Here is a 19,534-nt window from a genome sequence, read left to right as displayed (position 1 = left end):
GGTGCTTTGCATGTTATGTATAATTACGTAAAAACTGTACTTTAAAATGTTTTTTCAACCCTTATTGATACACCTTTTCCTTTCTATCAATATTTTTAAAGTTCCTTTTCATATTTTTTCTCTGTTACGAATATGAATAATGTTTAAACATGCAGTAATACATTTCCTTGGAAAAAATGTCAAATGAAAACAGAAACTCTAGAAATAGTCAGCAATCAGAGGCTGCCCTGTCAATTCTGTACGCTAGTGTATATTTGTAACACATGTTCTTGAGCAAGTTACAAAGCCAGTGAAACTTAGAATCGTAGATTAGTTTGGGTTGGAAGGGACCTATTAAAGTCATCTCATCCAACCCCTCCCCCAATGAGCAGGGACATCTTCAGCTAGATCAGGTTGCTCAGAGCCTTGTCCACCCTGACCTTGAATGTTTCCAGGGGGGGGGCAACTACCACCTCTCTGGGCAACCTGGGCCAGGGTTTCACCTCCCTCATTGTGAAAAATTTCTTCCTTTTATCTGGTTGACATCTATCCATCTACCCCCTTTCAGTTTAAAAACATTACCCCTTGTCCTGCTAAAAAGTCTGTCCCCATCTTTCTTATAAGCCCCCTTGAAGTCCTGGAAGGCTGCAAAATAAGGACTCCCCAGAGCCTTCTCTTCTCCAGGCTCAACAACCCCAAATCTCTCAGCCTGTCCTCACAGCAGAGCTGTTCCATCCCTCTGAGCATTTTTCTGGCCTTCCTCTGGACCTGCTCCAACAGGTCCATGTCTGTCCTGTGCTGAGGGCTCCAGAGCTGGACGCAGCACTGCAGGGGGGCTCTCAGCAGAGCAGAGTAGGAGGACAGAATCACCTCTCTCAACCTGCTTCTTTTGATGCAGCCCAGGATACCGTTGGCCTTCTGGGCTGTGAGCGCACATTGCTGGCTCATGTCCAGCTTTTCATCCACCAGTTACCCCCAGGTCCTTCTCGTCAGCGCTGCTCTCAATCCCTTCATCCCCCAGCCCATGCTGATACTAGCGGTTGCCCCAACCCAGGTGCAGGACCCTGCACTTGGCCTTGTTGAAACTCATGAGGTTCACATGGGTCCATTCCTCAAGCTTGTCCAGATCCTTCTGGATGATGTCCTGTCCCTCAGGCATGTCAACTGCATCACTCAGCTTGGTGTTGTCTGCAAACCTGCTGAGGGTGCACTCGATCCCACTGTCTGTGTCATTGATGAAGATATTAAAAAGTACTGACCCCAGTATGGACCCCTGAGGGACACCGCTCGTCACCTATCTGCATCTGGACTTTGAGCCATTGACCACTACCACCTCTCTGGGCAACCTGTGCCAGTGTTCCACTGGCCTCATTGTGAAAAAATTTCTTCCTTAGATCTAGTCTAAGATCTAGATCTAAGTCTTCCTTAGATCTACCCTTTCTTAGTTTAAAACCATTGTCCCTTGTCCTATTGTAGCAGGCCCTGATAAAAAAAAAAATCTGTTCCCATCTTTCTTATAAGCCCCCTTTAAGTACTGGAAGGCTGCAGTAAGGTCTCCCCAGAGCCTTTGTAATGAACAATTCAATGACAGTTATTTGAGATGGTATAAAAGCTGTAAACATTCCCATTAATCTCAGCATTAGCTTCTGTGTTTTTTGTAATGAACACAGGACAGTCATAACCTGCTCACCTAAGCAGTACTTGCCCAGACATACCCCCAAGTGCCAGCTGGATTCCTGCTTTTTTGCTGCAGTCTATTTTTCTGGCAGATGAAGCAAAGCTCTCTACTCCTCTTGATGTTATTCCCTGTGCTGCTATACTCCTACTTTGTTCTCATACAATTATTTTCTTACTCTTCTTTCTGGATCTTTCAAAGGAAAGAAGTAAATAATGGCCAGTGTGTCTCAGCCCTAACCTGCCTGCAGTGGTCAAACTTGTCTCAATTTTTTCTTTTAACCTGAAAGTTTCAGAATTTTTCTTTCTCAGAAAATGTCCTCCTATCACTAAATTTCAGAAAATATCTGCAAAATTCCAGTCATGCTGCCTTTGGTGTCCATTGCCTTGGTCTCCAGCCTGTGGATTTCTCTTGCCCAAGTGGGTAAAATCAGCTTCAAATACTTTTATATTCGTGGAGTTAATGTCTTCCCCTGAGGATATGTGAACCTAGAGAAGAAGGAAATTTGTCAAAAAGCCACAGCTGGTACCAGTGAAGAGTAGTGTTTCATACAACAAATTCTTTCTCATTCAGCAGAGCACCACCACTGCTAGTTTTAGGCAGCTGAATGCGTTCATGGCTGTTTAAGGAGCATGCCTGACTCTCTAGGTATTACAGTGAAAGTGTTAGAAGTCAAGTATTACTGAACAGTTCTGTAGGCTTTCATGCATGATAGTTTTAGCATTTCCATTTGTGAATGAAAATCCATAAAAATTTGATACCAGTTCAATACCTGAGGCAAGCTCCAAATGTGACAGTGACTTTGTGTAAACCTGGTATCATACTACTTTTGAGGACATGTCTGTTTTAAGTACAGTTGATATATAAATATTCAAGCAGTAAGAAGAAACATGCTTTGGGAGAAAGATCCCAAGGGATTTAAATTACATGGGAGGAACATTTTCTCCTTAGCTAATGCTGTTTGTCACTTTCTGTTGGCGGGAGCTTCACTCAAAATGTGATTATCAAACCAAAATCAAGTTGTGGAAAAGTTTCTAGGGTTTTAATACAGAAATGATAGAATTCTTGGTGTCTGAAACAGATGAAACATGCCCGTAGGTGCTCAAAGGGTGCTTTGAGAATTTTTAAAGCTCCTACATAATGATCAATTTATCCTTAATCAGAATCTTCACCCTGCCTCCCCTCTTCTCCTGGAACAAACAAATTTTGCATGTCTTCATGTTTCAGCACAAGACTAGAAATGCTTCTGGAAGATAAAATTTAACTATTGCAGATTAATTGTCTTAATGTGGGAAACTCGGAAGTTCAGTGATTGAGGTTTAGAGGAAGTGAAACTGTGATCCCTTCTAGCTTTCTGATATAGGAAACTGTAATCCTGTTGATAAGCGCTTAAATGAGAAAGATACCATATTCATATCTTGTGATAACTGTGTTTCTTGAAGACATATTTTTCACATGGATTTCGTGGTCCATTTTCCTTTGTCATTTTTAGACACTGTGACAATACAAAGTCAACTAAGGGATGGCTGAGTTCATTCTATCCTTTGTGTTTTCAAATGGAGAAGGATGAAGACACAGATACGATGACAATAAAATATGTACTCATGGAGCAGAGAAAAAGTCTAAATGAGAATCATGTGAGCGATGCAATCTGAAGTGCTAGTTATCCTAAGCTCAGTGATTTTCACCTGTTTCTCTGACCTTTGAGGATAAAGCTAACTTGCTGAGAGTTTTTTCTGATAATATGTTTTTTTGATCTTAAATTACCTGTCACAAAATATGTCAGAAAATGCCACAGAGATTTCACAAGATCCAGCAAATAATATCTTGTCAGAATGGGTGGATCTTATATCATAAAGAGATATAATTGTATGACATCGACTGCATTGTTTGGCGCTCTGCACTAGATACTTTTTGAGAACAAGCAGAGCAGTCTTAGGCTAATTATTGACATGCTGTATGTGAAATCAAGAAGTGTTTATTCCATTCTGTGGGGTTTTACATGTATTTTGGAAATTTAGATCTTGGCGTTGACACTTTTTGCAACAAGTTTGGGGTTTTTTTCTTTCTTTCTTACAAATCTTAAAGATTTTTTCAGGAGAAGAGAACATCTGCTGCTTTTTTCATGTAAAATTCCTCTACATTTGAATAGAGAAATGGGCTTTTATAGTTGTCAAGAGAGTCCTAGTAAGAACTTTGAAAACATGCTAACTAGGCCAGAAATCTTACAGTACTCGGGAGCTCTTCTTGGCTCTAGGGGCAGCAATGACCTTGCTTATCTATTTGACGTTTAATGCTTGATTATGTAAACTGTCTTTAGAGCTTAGCCAATTTAGCACAGTAGCATTCACAAATGTTTTGTGCAGTAAATGATTAAGCAAGCATTGAAGCACTAATCTGGCTAAGCACTAAGCTGGTTTACTTCTGTGAGCTTTAAAAAGAAAACATTTAAGAATTTGTCAGACTTAACAGCTGCTTTTGGTTCCCACTGCCCAGAGGAGATGCAAACTTTGCAGATCCCTAGGTATCTGATTGCCTCATGCAGGTTTTCCTATCTTTCAGAGCACTTAAAACCCAGAGGTGCCTACCATTTTCCCATTTCGCTCTTTGAAGATGAGAATTTCAGTCTAATGAAACTAAAAGTGGAATCTGATAGTCCAGTTTAGGAACTACAGAAGCTTCTCTGAGCTGAGATTAGTCCTTGACTGTGTCTAGTTCTTTGATGTTTTATACTGTAAAAACAAAAGTTGAGCACTTCATTACTTCGTCTTACAGGGGCATGAAAATTAAGCAATGAAAAAAGTATTGAACCTTAAATTAATTAAGTATGACTTCTTTAGCTGTAATATAGTTACTAAAGAGAAACTTTCCTATAATATTTTAACTTGAAAAAAACTTTTCTTCAGAATTGGCTTCTGAGTGTTTGCAAACCTCAGAAATGGTGTACGTACACGTGAGCTTTAAAGTATCAAGTATAAGTTTTTTTGAGTTTATAACCTTTTTTCATTTTTAGCACCTGTAATTTCAAAAATTGCTAATTATAAGGGTTTGTAGGTAGAAAGTGAGTATTTGTGTCTAATTATGAATTCTGTTTTATAAAACAGTAAACAGTTTTATAAAAGAGTAAATCCAGTTATTTATGAAATTGTCCTAATAGAAAAGTAATCTAAGAGTTTACAGAAGACAATTCCTTCCAGATTTATACTACAATTTTCATAGCTCAAAAGTCAGAAGTCTGGAAAGTACATTTCTCACAGCAGATGAGAAGTAAACAGTTGTTCTGATATTACAACAATTTTTTCCCCAACTTTTGAGGAGTATCTAAAAATTACTCACTATAGCCACATGTGATAGCACAAACTGATAATTGCTTCACCTCCACTATTGCATTCTAGATTCAGTTTTCATAATTGTTCAGATAAAATTCTCCAATTCATATGTCTTCCTAAATGTGATTATTTTATTTTATTGTATTCTATCTCTTTTAAAGGATAATATTCAGGAAAAATACACAGATTCAACTTATTAAAGGCAATTCACACAGTTACATTACTCTAAGGTTCCACAGTCTCCAGTTTATGGAGCCCAGTTTATGAAGATTGCCAACAGGTTGGTTTCTGTATCTTCCACTATTCTTGTGATAATATGCCCAAGTTTGATTAGATTATAAACTTCTGAAAATATTTTTTCTACATAGTCATTAAAAACATAGCAGACATTCACTGTATAATTCCATATGAGCTGGACATGTGCCATCACAAATTTTCAAGGATGGGCATTACTTTCCATGCAGTTGTTCCTGTCAGAAAGCAACCAGAACAGAGAACATAAACTACAGTTTTTCTTGCGTCACAAGGTCTCCCCCTGTTCAGATCAACACAATCAAAAACAGGAGGTTTTTGATGGAGAAAATTGCAGACTTTTGAACAGCTTCTATAGTTGTGCTAGAAGAAAACTGAAGTAAACCAAAGGAGCTTAGCTGTTTATGTACCCATAGTTAGATGATGGCAGGAGCATGGAGAGGCAAAGATGAAGGAAGGAACAGCTTGTGGGGCACAATAGGGATGAATATTGAAACCAGCATCAAGACACAAGTCTAAGGTATAGGGGCTGGTAGGCACGTAAATGGTCTCTGTAAATCTGAAAAATAATTATAGAATCTTTGAAACTGATTAGCATACTATGAGTCATTCTACTCAAATAGTGACTTGTATATATTTGAGAATAATTTAATCACTGCTGTGACAGCATGCTACTGTGTACTGCTACGAGGTAACTGGCATATAAACAACTGCTCACAGTGCAATTAAAAAGGCAATAAAACATTTTAAATTGGATCCATAAAATATTTCAGCCCTAGATTTGATCAACTGATTTTATTGGCAGGTCTTTGCAAATTTATTCATCTCTTCTTACGGTATCATTGTAAGTCATATGTAGTAGTCAGCTTTAGTAGCAAAGATACATTTGTGCTTTAGGATGTTTAGATTTAAGTCTAAATTTCCTGCTTCTTTTGTGATAGTAGTTTTGGGATGTATAACAATTTTTGTGTTTATTACATTGAAATGGTCTCCATTTTCACTATTTCAGTTATATATTTGACTGGCAAAATATCCTACCACTTAATGCTAGGACTTGCATCTTCCATGCTTAACCAGTATGGATGTGTGATGTATATATTACATTGCAGAAACAAATATGTATGCATGCACATGTTGATATGAAAAATATCAGTAATAAGATCCTGGAAGTGTACTCATACATATTTTTTTTTCTGTGAAACATGGCTTCAATTACTTGAATTAATGTACATATTCTATGAATAATTTTTTTGTTGTTGTTCATTGAGTTTGACAGGTTTGGTTTTTACTTTTATTTAATTGACACTTTGTTTAATAGTGATTATAAAATGTCTCATCTTTAAAAAAAAATCTGGTTTAATGTAACATACTTAAATTTAATTACCTCTGTCAAAATTACATACTTTTTCACAAGCTTAATGGGCATAATCTTATTGTCATTGCTCATTATTAATTTCATTGTCTAAGCACTTCAAATTTTTCATCAAAAGCAGCAACTATCAGGAGTAAGTACAGAAATAAAAAAGTATTTACTGTGACTCAATAAGGTTACGAGTTGAATGTAAAATGAGACAAAAATGGTTCCAAGGGACTTCAAATGGAAAGAGGACAGTATCAGCCAGTAATTGCAGCACAAGAGAAGATCAGCAATTTCCAAGTTTATTTGTTTTTGTAGGCATAATGGATATTTTCTTACTAAGAGTTGTTCTTCCTTGATGCAGTTCATCTTTGTAGAATTCTTGATTCTTCCTAAGAGTTTATCACTGGGTCCATTTGGGTCAAGATGTCTGTAGGCTTTTTACTTTTATTTTATTGCAGTTCAGAAAAACAAGAGTTTCAGAGAGTGGAATACAAAATAATGTAGCCTGTTTTTTCCAGTTTTATCACCAATGTAAATTTTCTGTCTTTTTTGGCTGCCAAAATTCTTAAACAGAAACTGCTCTAATGCCACAGTGGGGGAAAAGTATATATTGCTTAACAACAATTAATTACCTTTAGCATTTAGTTACCAGCACTGGAACTTTAGCTGCGTGAATGAATTTTTGGGAGGAGCTTGACAGGAATCTTTCACCCCTTCTCTTCTTGTAGACTTGGCACAAGGACATGGCAAGGTTGCAGTCCCTTCTTTTTGGAAAGGGAAGGGAGAGACCTCATTCTAGCTTGGAAGTGATTAGCCAGCATCATCTTGAACAGGAGCTGAACACCAAAGAAAATCTAACCTTGGTGGACATGACAAAGTACAGATGTTTTTGTAAGGTTTATTAGTTAGAGGAGGTCAGCATTTGTCCTTTTTAAGGACACTTTTTCTTGGGACGTGACTTTTTACCAGCTGACAGTGAGACTTTGTTGTTGTTGTTCATTTTAGTTAAAAGTATTTGCTTTTACATTTGGAAATACTTGTGTTTCAATAAAAGCTGAGTGCAACTGGGCTTCACTAGTTCTGTGTGGCTTCCTCAGTAAGCATATTTTGTAGTTAAGAAATCCTAGATGGCATGATTTTCACCCCTGAAAACAAATGAATATTTTTTATGCTTATGTAGAGGTACAGAGAAAATATAAGGGCAACAGAGTTCACACAAGAGAAAATATGACTTACAGCATATGAATTTATCTTCTTGGATCAGAACTAGTACAAAATGCAGGAGAGAGAGAGAGATATGTACATTTTACATCTGTGCATACTTCTATCTATACTATCTACATAATCGTGTTCCCTCTTACGGAGATATGTGGCTCTTCTTCCCTTAAGTTCATGCAGCTCTTTATCTCCCTTTAGTATGTTATCGTCCTTTTTATTTGTGTTCAAGTATCTAATAATTTCTGTTTTCCACTGTTTCTGATCTGTTGCAAGCCTCTCCTTTTTTCCTTTTTACTACCCACCTGTATTTCTTCCTCCTGTTTTCTGCAGCTTTCTGATAGGCCTGTACATTCCTTCTCTTTTCTACCTTCTTTCTTACCACATTTCTCATCTTATTGTTTGGTCAAGCACTATTTGGGATTAGCATTCGGTGTAAGAGAATCCATGATTTATGTATAAAATGAAACCTCAGTAGAGCACTAGAGCTGGCAGTAGAAGGCTTGTTAGAAAAGGAGGGATTGCAAGGGTCTCCTCCATCTCTGGCAGGAGGAGGATGTGCTAGGAAAAGGGAATCACAAAAGCAAATTTCAGGTGCAGTCTTTCCTCAGAAATTACTTAGTGTGGTGATTTTGCATTCCATGTGTTTTGTCCCTCATAATTGTTGAGTAAGTTGTTGCATATGTCCCCATAATGCATTTTATTACACAAATAAGAAGGTCTTGGAAATTAAAACAAGTATTGGTTTTAATTAATATGATTCTGTTGCTGGCACAAAGTAAAGCATTTTTTACTCATTTATGATACATAGCATATGTTTCAGTATATGAAAACTGGCATGTATGTTCTCAGATTTACTATATTGTAAGCTGTTAAGAAACTTGAGTTATTGAAATAACTGTTTGGGACTCAGTGGAAGCAATCGGCTGAGTAACAACTGTTCAGGAAGGACTTATGAAAGGGGCTAAAGGCGTTTCTCGCCTCCTCGCTTACGCCATAGCAGCTGTCCAGTGTGCCTGTCCACAATGATGGAGTCCGAGTCCTGTGGCAGTTGGGCAGTTATCCCTTTTCTGATTGCACTGCACTTCAGTTACACTTGTTGAGATTTCTTCATCCGAGAGAAAAGGAATACACATGGGTTACAGGGATTATTTAAGGGTTTGATGCTCTAACAATGAGGGGAAAAAAGAATGTGTAGTATGTACTCATCTAGTAAAATACTCAATGGACTGCTAGAGCTGTATCCAGTGGATTATTGGTCTCCAGGTGGGTTATTTTATTAGTTATTTTTGCTGAGTGTTTTGAGATAAGGACTGGGCTTTGGCTTGCTTACCCCAATTTTGGAAGGTTTCATAAGGCCACAGGGTGACAGTGTTATGAGAAACCTTAAAAAAAAACCCAAACCAAAACAAAAAACTGTTGAATACATAGGTAATTTTAGAAAGTAGTTAATACTGAGTGCAATTCTCATGGCTCGCTGTTAAACTATGACTATTTAAATTCTCCAGGAATTTGATGATTGAGATCTGACCCTAATGTTGGTGTAATGTAATGTTTGTGTTTAACAGAATATATTACTTTCTTACTAAAAGGATTGTCATGTAGACTTCTTGATGAAATGCTTTCAAATAGGTGATGCAGGAGAAGTTGAGGTACCTATCAGTTATGACTAACCTGGCTTTATTTTCAATTTACAGAAAATAGTCCATTTTCACAGTGTTTGCCAAAGAAAGGAGAGCAGTTAGTCTTGCTGTCCTGTTCAAAACTGTGATTCACACCATAATGCATGCTGTGAGGTTAGCAATTAGTATTGTAACATGTAACTAATGTACATCATTGATGAAGCAGTAGATCAGTAATGCAGTGACAGTTCTCTTGAAGTCAAAGGAATGGCTGAAGAAAGTGGGTGTTTCTTTTACTGCATACATTTATAAATCAATAGCTGTCACCACCTTAAATTTTGGAAAGCTTGAAACCCTGATGGCCTCAAAGGCAAAGAATAAAGAGCATGAGAGATTATTTTACTGTTCCATCAGAAAATAAAATGTAAAAATTCCTTCACAATGTTGTGTTCATTTCTTTTGGTCTTTCGTAGTTGATGTGAAGTGTAGATTGTATAACCTATTACATGTCAACAGTTCTGATTGTTTATTATATATTAGAAGTTACACTAAAGAAAAATAATATTCAGCTATGATAGAACTATTCCTTAAACAGTAAAGTAAATCAGAATTAGCTGTCATTGAATGCCGGTTTTCAGAAACTTCTTTCAGCCTTCACAGATGTACCAACTGCGAGAGAATACTTTGAGTTTTAAAGTCAGCTTAGAAGAATTTTTATATGAGTTTTTATATTATTTAATTATTATTAATTGTTACATCTTAAGAATTTGTATATTTTTATGGTCAGCCCTAGAATTTCTATAAAAAATATTTGTATCAAGTGATACTATACTTACTTTCTGTGTGTTTTACTTCATGTAGGTTTTTATTTAGATTTTTTTCCTTGTACTATTTTGTTTAACACAGTCCATTCATTGCTTCCTTGATTTTTTTTTTTTTTTAAATAACTTACTCTCTAAGTTTCTGTTGTGGTTTTGCTGGGATAGAATCATAAAATCAGCTTTCTGTTTGGGAAAGCTGCATTTCTGAGAAGACTGCAGCACCCATCACTGTGAGAAAAACGTTGAGAAGACACTTTGGTTTAGTTCATGGCCAGCCATGGTATGTGGGTTTCCATAGCGGTCAAGGCCTCCGGTAGTCTTGAGGCAGGCAGGTGCTAAAGCTGGGAGGAACGGAGGCCAAGGCAGCTGACCCGGGCCAGCCAACAGAAATGTTCCATACCCTAAACGTCTAAAGCTCACTATAAGCTGGGGAGCCTGCTGGCATCGGCTCTTTCAATCCTCCATCCCTGGAGGGTCTCGCCCGTCGCCCTGCTCCCGAGGCAGGCTCTCCCTGCGCCGGAGCTGTGCCGCTCGCAGCGTCCGCCGACCAGCGTTCGCTGCTGGGAGCGCCCAGCTCGTGACCACTATCTGGGCTGAGTATAACTCTGTGTACTTTATACTGCTTTAGTACTAATACTAGATTTGTTGTTTTATTAAATCTGTTTCTATTTCACATTTCCTTTTTCCCCCCCCATCTCCCTTTCTCAGCTGAGAGCGGGTTTTCAGGGGCTAGAGCAAGTGTTGGGGCTTAGCCCGCAGGTGGGCTAAACCAAGACAGTTTCGTAGTCACAACAATATATAGTTTTTACAGCTATAAAAGGTGCAAGCTCCTGAAAGAATTTTCATCAAGTTTGTGTTGAACGTTGCTTAATGAAAAGTTGATGTTAACGCAGAGGCCCATTAAACTTACAAATTCACTTAGAAATAAGAAATAGTGGCAGGACAAACTACAGCCCGAATCTGCAAGTGTTTAAACCATTGACAGTTTCAACTTTTGACCAGTATCTGGTACTAATGGAAAGTCCTGTTTTTAGAAACAGATATACTCTGCCATACTTCTTTTAAAAACATAAAAAAAAGAGAGTATAACATTTGTTAAATTATGTTTAATATTGTGGTTTTGTTTTTAACATAATTGGAAGATACGAGCTTTTTAAAACCTGGTACTTACAGAATTGACTTTAAAAAATAAAAAATGTACTTAAGTCAATGAACAGTTTTCTGAAATGCAGTGCTATAACTGTAGTATTTAACATTTTATGCCACACATTTAACCTCGCTTCCCTATTAATAAGGGGTGATGAGACAATTCGGACAGTATGTGTTACTCTCCTGAATCGTCTTTAGTTCATGAATATAAAGTTTCATCTGAATTTTGATGTATTCATTAAAATGAAGCTAGAATAAATTATGTGGGAAGCCAGAAACAGAGACAGAAATGAAACTAAGCGTTTACTCTTATGTCTATACTCAGGGTATGGTGTTTACTTGTAATTCCTGGATGGCTAAAAAGAAGATGACTGCTAGATGTATTTTTCATTGGCGGGGAACGATAAAGATGACTAAATCAAAATAATTTTTGTATGTAAATCCTCTTGATATGCATTAAGGCTTTTACATTCCCATTTATTCTTATTTTAATCTTAACTGTGATCAGAATAAGAGAAAACAGACAAAAGAGAAAGCACATTTGTTTTGCTTATAAAGACTGGAGTGGTACCTTTTGACATCTCTAATTTGATCAACAGCAAGGATCATCATTTATTTAAACAAATATTTTTCCAGAAATCAAAACAAAAATAAAACAAATAGCTTTAGGGATAGGGTCACGATTTCACGTGAGTGGCAGTTTCTGCTGTTCCTTCCTGCTGCTTCTGTCAGCTTGGTTTGTGTTTCTCATTAGAAACTGCCCTTTAAGATTAGTGGGGAATTTCCTGCAGTTTTGCAGATGTGCCTAAAATTCCTGCTTGACTTTTGATTTTTGTACTGTGGCACAATCATATGACTTAGAAGTTACAAGCAAACTTTCAATAGCAAATGTTTATAATCTTCCTAAAATAAAAAGTGCTGAGTTTAATATATCTAAGTCTCTGTATATAAAAATAGCACAATGGATTGTACCCAGATGTACTCAGAATCCCATGGTAAATATAGTAGCACAATAAAGCAACTGAATGACTTAAATAAAGTAACTAACTGGGAGAGTGGCAACAGAGGAAGTCTGAGAGACTCCAGTTTCTCAGGGATCCGCTGAAATACTGGATAGTGCTTGAAACCAAAAGGTGTTTCTCTCACAGCACATGCACGTACACAGATTTTGAGAAATAATTCAGAATTATCATTTCCTTGACATGAATGTGTAAATTCTGTCCTTCCTTAATTAATGGCAGTAATCTGGTAGTAAGCATATGTTATGATAATTAGTATTCCTAATTAATAATTATGAATTTAAAGATCATTCACTTTTTAAAATTAGAGATATGTGCCTCTTCTGGCACAGTATTAAATAGAATTAATCATTATCAAAGATGTATGCAGAGATTAGGGAATCTCTGAAGAAGGTTCAAGGAAAATCACCCATGTAAAGCAAAAGAACATAAGAAAAAACAGGTAACGACTGGGATTTGACTGCTTAGGCTTGGTTGTGACTAGGTGCAGGGTTTGTTTCACTGTTTGCAGTGCTGGAGGTCCCCCCACTCTCCATACTACATGTAGGGGTGAAGCTGGGTACTATTGTCTAGTTTAAAGCTTATTTTCCCCACCGAGGGAATTAATTCGTTCACTCCAGAGCAAAGTGGGGATAAAATTAACATGCAAGTAGTTGATCTAATTAGGTGGTAATACATGCAAGTTTTCCAGTGGACAGACAGACGCTGCTCTAGCCTTTGGGTGTTTTCCTGTATCTATGAGGGTTTTCTGCAATTTATTCTGATAAATCCAATGGTGAGAAAATAAGGAAAAATAGAAAAAAGGGAAAAGACTCAATATAGTGGAAATACCTGTGATTATAGTTTCTGTATTCGTGTTTTGTTGTACTTGATATTTGTTACTTTGGCAGCAAAACTAAAAGTAATGGTACTTCAAAGTACTTCAAGCATTCTTCCTTTCCTCGCTCGGAGGAACAGGATAGCAACAAGCACGCTATGGGAAGTGATTCACATCTAGTTTGTAAATGCCCTTTTCTCAATGTGATTCTACAAATAAGTGAATTTATAAGAGCTTTTCTTGGGGGTACTATACTATGTAAGGAACCATGCCAAGGTTTCCTATGTAGTAAGTACCAAAATTGAGATTTCTTTACACTTTGACTAATTTCTTAGAAAAGTCTTGAAGATCTTTAAAAGGATATCATACTCTTATTTCAGTATGATTGTTGTGTTATATGTAAACATCCAACAAAGGAAAATAATTTCAGGTCTAAGAAGCAAGGTTTCCTTGACCAGAAGGCAACATACCCTACACTGGTGTTCACTATCGGCAAGACTGTTGTATACAACATTGGATTCACTAAGTTGTCGTTGCCTATACATAGTATCAGTCATCAGTTGTCAGTGAACTATGAAATGTTCCAACTGGAATTTGAGATTTGCCAACTCTCTTTAAGCATATTCCAGGTAAAAAGATGAAGCTATTTTAATCTAGGAAAACAAAGTAAAGGTGTTAAAGGATATGCTGGCTATAAATGGCAGACTCAGCTACTCTAATCTGCCTTTTCAGCTCTATCAGTAATTAGAGTGATTCAGCAACAAAAGATTACAATTTACGAATCGACCATTGTGGTCAGATATTATCCTGTGACATTTATGATTACAGCTATATACATTAAAAAGAAAAATGGAGCTCAGATTATGTTTACCAAGAACAAATAGCTCAAGATTAAAGAGTATACAGTAGGATAAAGAACGTTCCAAAGCTTTTTCTCCCTTTTGTGCTTACATCCTTTTAAAAGTTATGTTGGCTCATCATTTTGTGATATTGTAACAATGGGGTGGTATCATCACTTTTTTATTTTGTTTTTTACAATTTTATGGTTGGTTATGCTAGGAATAAGCAATAAGCCCTCTTACTGTTATGTTTATTTTAATGCAAAACTTTTCTTTTTCCCATCTCTCTCGTCAGTATATTTTGCCAAAATAAGATACTATCAATTTTCTTAAAGGGTGTTAAATACATTTTATCTGGACGCGTATACCTTAGTTGTGGATGTTTCTAATAAAAAATAAATTCAATAAAAAAAATTTGCTGTTTTCCCCTAAGATATTGTAACAATGGGGTGGTATCATCACTTTTTTATTTTGTTTTTTACAATTTTATGGTTGGTTATGCTAGGAATAAGCAATAAGCCCTCTTACTGTTATGTTTATTTTAATGCAAAACTTTTCTTTTTCCCATCTCTCTCGTCAGTATATTTTGCCAAAATAAGATACTATCAATTTTCTTAAAGGGTGTTAAATACATTTTATCTGGACGCGTATACCTTAGTTGTGGATGTTTTCTAATAACTTTTATTCCCCTAAAACAGCAAATGAATATTGGCCTTCTGTTAAGAGTAGGTTATGTTATATTTATTTTATGTACTACTTTAAAGCTTAACATGTCATTGGTTTAGAATCTGGAGGTGATTTTTGTTAACTGAAATTCTCTCATTTCCTTAACACTGATTGGGCCAACTAATTCTAAGCAAGCAGAGTTCGTACCCCATCCATCTTTATCGTAACTGGTAATAAAGAACCCTCTAGGCTTGACATATTGTCATGACAATTATTCTCAAGACATTATATAGCAGTTGTATCTGTCAGCCCATGCAGTATGGAATATTTTAACTGGCAGTCTTCCAAGAGCGAACATTAATCTTGCATCTCTTTTTACAGTCCCTAATCAGGATATTCCAGGGGTGATTGCACTAACATTATTTGAAGACTACATCTACTGGACAGACGGGAAAACCAAATCACTCAGCCGTGCCCACAAAACCTCTGGATCAGACAGACTATCACTGATTAACTCATGGCATACCATAACAGACATCCAGGTGTATCATTCTTATAGGCAACCTGATGGTAATTATTCTGTCTATGCTTTCCATACAGCACATTGATGTGTTTCACTTAGTAGCCAATTGCTGAGTTAATGGAAGCTTGTTTATCTGCAGTGATTTATTTTTATTCCTGTTTTGTTTCAAGTTGCGGAAGTTTTCAAATTAGCATTTTTAAACATAAATCCATGATTAATGTTGTAAGTACATCTGGTATTAAATAAATGTGATACACGTTGGTCACTGACGAGATACCAATCCGGGTGTTTAAAAATTAACCCAGATACTGACTGGAACTGTGGAACTGTTAAGATGCGTTACAGTACAAGTTACCGGTTATCAAGATGGGAATAGTGTGTAATGAAAACATTTAAACTTATTATTTGAAAAGTAAGACAATGTTAATAATAGAGAAGAATACCGTTCTTTAGAAACTTGTTGGACTGAGGGAATGTCAAAAAATGTAGATGTTATGATTGTGTCTGATCTCTTGATGCCCCTGTATTTGAATTGTAACTAAATACAATTTGGCATTTGGCCTAGATAAGCTAATTTTTTGTCTCATTATTAAAAAAAAATAAGACCCTAGTGCTTTTTTCTTCTTCATTCTTTCAGTATTGAATCTACATCCATAGTGATAATTATTTTTTGCATACAACAGACAATAGCTTAAAGGCAAAGGAAAAGGTTGCCCCTTAGGGGTTTTTGATTTGAGACGTCCCCTTGTAAAAATAGTGTGTGTAATACATTTTTCTTCCTCTATAAATCAGATACCCTGAAGTGTACGGAAATAATAGGCTCTGATATTCTTTTCCTATTCTGTCCACAGTTTTTAAACATCGGTGTACTGTAAACAACGGTGGTTGCAGTCATTTATGCCTTCTAGCCCCTGACAAGATGTATACTTGTGCCTGTCCCACTAACTTTTACCTTGCTGCGGATAACAAGACATGCTTATCAAACTGCACAGCCAGCCAGGTAAGTGCATAGGTATGGGGGAACGGGGAGCAGGGATTATGTTTTACCATGTTTCCACCTGCTTTTGAATAATGAATGCTGGTGCCCATGAAATGTGGAAGCATCAGTCAAAGAAGCTGAAGATGAGGTAACTCATGGGTGCATTTAAAGCATTTCATCTTCAAGGCTATCCCATTAGTTGAAAATAGACTTGCAAATGCCTTTTTTCCAGAGAGTACTGAACTTGTTCCCTTTCAAATATGGATGTTTCTGCCAGTCACTAGAACAAATACAGCCACTAAACTCAGAAAAATTGCTTTGAAAAAACATTCGGATAAAATGTGAAACATAAAAATACAAAGTGTATATAACAGGGAGTATTCATGCATGAACAAACTTTACATTAATACAAGAAAACAAGCTCAGTCCAGTTATCTAGGTAGGTAAATGATAGGGTTACATTAAAAAAAAACTCAGTAGCTGAAATGGAAATGATAGAATATGGAATTAATTAACGATTGCATCAATTAAAACATTGAATTCTTTATGGGAAGTGGATATTTAAGTGTTCAAGAAACGTGTGGATGTGGCGCTTCAGGACATGGTTTAGGGGACATGGTGGCGCTGGATTAATGGTTGGACTTGATGATCTTGAAGGTCCTTTCCAACCTAGTGTTTCTGTGATTCTGTGGTTCTCTAGTACTTGAAATAAACGTTTGGTGTTTTTTTTTTTCATAAGGTAGATTAAGTAGAACATACTGCTTTCTTATAAGAGAACCACTCTGACAAAAATCTTTGGACTGTTCTACCCAGACAATTAATTGTTGATTGTAATAGTACATATGGCCTTTTCTAGTAGTCTTTATTACATGTATGCTAATGATCTCTTACAGTGTTCTACATCATCACGTATTTTGTCTATACTCATTAAGGAAAGGGTTTTACCCTTAATTTTTAGGGAACAGTGGTCATCTTAATAAATGGTGTACAGTTTCATTCAAGTGATATTGTTATTTAAGAAACCTTCCCACTTTTTTTCTCTGTTCCCTTAAGGTAGTGTTTGGTGTGATTTTATTATGTTCATCACCTCTTTTCTGTTTAGACTGCCTGCTTGTTACTTCCTATTAAGTGATGCACAAAAAGAAAGTGTAAAACACTTATAAAATGAGGAATTTCTTACCTATTTTCCCCCCATACCTAGCTTCTCAAATTTGTTTGGTTAAACAAACAGATTTTTTTTTCTTTTTTTCTTATATTAAATTTTCTTGAAATGGCACTGGAAGCTTATTTCACAGTGAATTTATATGTTAACAGCTGATTTAACATCTCTATTTCTTTCTAAATAATTCATTGGTAGTCTGAATTGAAGGATAGCATCACATCCTCCAGGAGCAATATTTTATCACTTGTGGATTGCATAGGAGGGAGAACAGGGTTAAATAGAAGAAGCTGCTTCAGGCAGACAGTTACAAGCTGACATTGGTTATCAGTCATTTTCCTCCAATTTTGAAATCTCTTCACTGTTTGATAATTCATCACTCTGAGGGCATCAGAGGCAGAGATCAGTGGCAAAAATATACTTCGTTACTTAAGATTTTCAGATGATGCTGTAAAATCATAGCTGTTCCTATGATGTAATCGCTCGTGACAACACACCCACTGTTAGCTATTTCTGATGAAAAGATGTTGGATGGCTGATAAACTGATCTTGCATGTCTACAGACTTTCACCTGTCTTTTGGCAGCTGATCTGACATGAGAAATTGTTTAGTACAAAACACAACATGCTCTATAACACCAGGACTCAGGCCATTCCAGGCACACCCATATGACTGATCCTGATTTTGTAAATTGTCTGGTTCCCCAGTTTAGAAGGAATGCAAGCATTTTCATGCAGAGCATAAGAGCATCTAAGAGTTAATACCCATTTCCTGGAATTAAATTCATAATGTCATCTTAACAGCTTGAAGTCCCCTTATGGTGAGCAGAGCAAGGCTGGCACCTTAAAACGATTTAAGCAGCAGGAAGGCTACACCAGCAAGTAGAAAATCCTAAGAATGAGAATTGTCTGAGTTTCTGTTTGACTCCTACATTTCAAGGCCTTCTGCTGAGCTACTCTGAGGTTCATACCTTTGTGGAACAGTTTAACAGTTTAGAATAGCTTCCTTTCAAACCCAACCTGTTATACAGCATGCCGCTCAACTTGGTACAAGAATGATGTAGCTCCAACTATAGGTCCTACTACATAAATGGCCATGAAACTCTAAATTTTCTTGGCAGAAAAGATAAAACCGAGCTAATGCACCAGATTTAATATACTTTTTAAGTATGGCTGTATTGAATAATCAATGATTTTAAAAATGTGAAAAAATAAAAAAATTATGCCTAGTCATAGAAAATGAAATGTCTTGCACGTCTAAACCTCTTGGTTTTCTTCCTTTCTGTGCTCACACAGACACCAGGTGAGAAACATAGGATTTTGTAAAAGTTGCTGATAGTCTATCCAGATTTTTCTCCCTAGCATTAGCCACATAACACACTCTGATTTTAGGTTTAGCCCTAGAAGATTGCAGCAAGTAATGTCTACTCTTTGTTTTGTTCGCAGTCCTCCTTGAGTCAGAGCAAAGGTACAGTTTTGCCTGAGCTCAGAGTAGAGGCACTGCCAGGGTCTTGCAAAGGGTTTTTCTTTTTTCTTTGAGTATTTTAACCTTTTGAAAGGTTGGAAGGCCTAGCTTCTGGTTTTCTCATTTAATTCGAACGATATACGAACTACTGTATACAAGTGCAACACTGCACGTTAAGGCCCTTTTCTGTAACTGTGGGTGTTTCCATGTATCTGGAAAAAATTATGTTAAGTCTGCTTCAACAGCCTACAAAGACTGTTTAAGAACTGAAGTGGTTGTTTTGAATAAGATCTTAAAGAATCGAAGCATAGAATGTAGCAAAATGCAATGAGCGGTTTGTGGCGGGGGCACTGTAAGTCAGTGTAGCAATGTCAATGAAACTACAATGATTTGTATCAGTGGCAGTCTCAGCGAAACGCATCTCCAAAACAAAGAAGATTTAAAAAATAAGTTTTACAAAATTAACAGCCAGAGTTGATTAATGGAACAATGATTTAAGCAGTGAATCTAATTTTTCATAAACTATACTATTTCTGTTTGGAAGTAAATATACATGTAAAAACTTTTTTCTTCTCTCTTTCCTTCCTTTTACAGTTCCGTTGCAAAACTGACAAATGTATTCCGTTTTGGTGGAAGTGTGACACTGTCGATGACTGTGGAGATGGC

The 19,534-nt window shown here is 36.6% G+C and overlaps 1 protein-coding gene across 1 annotated transcript in view; it reads left to right on the top strand.

The window, feature by feature from the left end:
• Positions 1-19,534, top strand: part of LOC104622570 (low-density lipoprotein receptor-related protein 1B-like) — a gene marked incomplete at both ends in the record, with an annotated part of 82,351 nt that overhangs the window by 13,770 nt on the left and 49,047 nt on the right. Inside the window, 3 exons of the mRNA XM_010289401.1 lie at positions 15,125-15,313; positions 16,118-16,266; positions 19,463-19,532. Of these exons, the coding sequence (XP_010287703.1) occupies positions 15,125-15,313; positions 16,118-16,266; positions 19,463-19,532 (408 nt within the window). The remainder of the gene's footprint in view (positions 1-15,124; positions 15,314-16,117; positions 16,267-19,462; positions 19,533-19,534) is intronic.

The sequence above is a fragment of the Phaethon lepturus genome, unplaced genomic scaffold (genome assembly GCF_000687285.1).
Source record: "Phaethon lepturus isolate BGI_N335 unplaced genomic scaffold, ASM68728v1 scaffold1956, whole genome shotgun sequence".
NCBI lineage: Eukaryota > Metazoa > Chordata > Aves > Phaethontiformes > Phaethontidae > Phaethon > Phaethon lepturus.
This window is presented reverse-complemented; position numbering and strand designations above follow the sequence as displayed.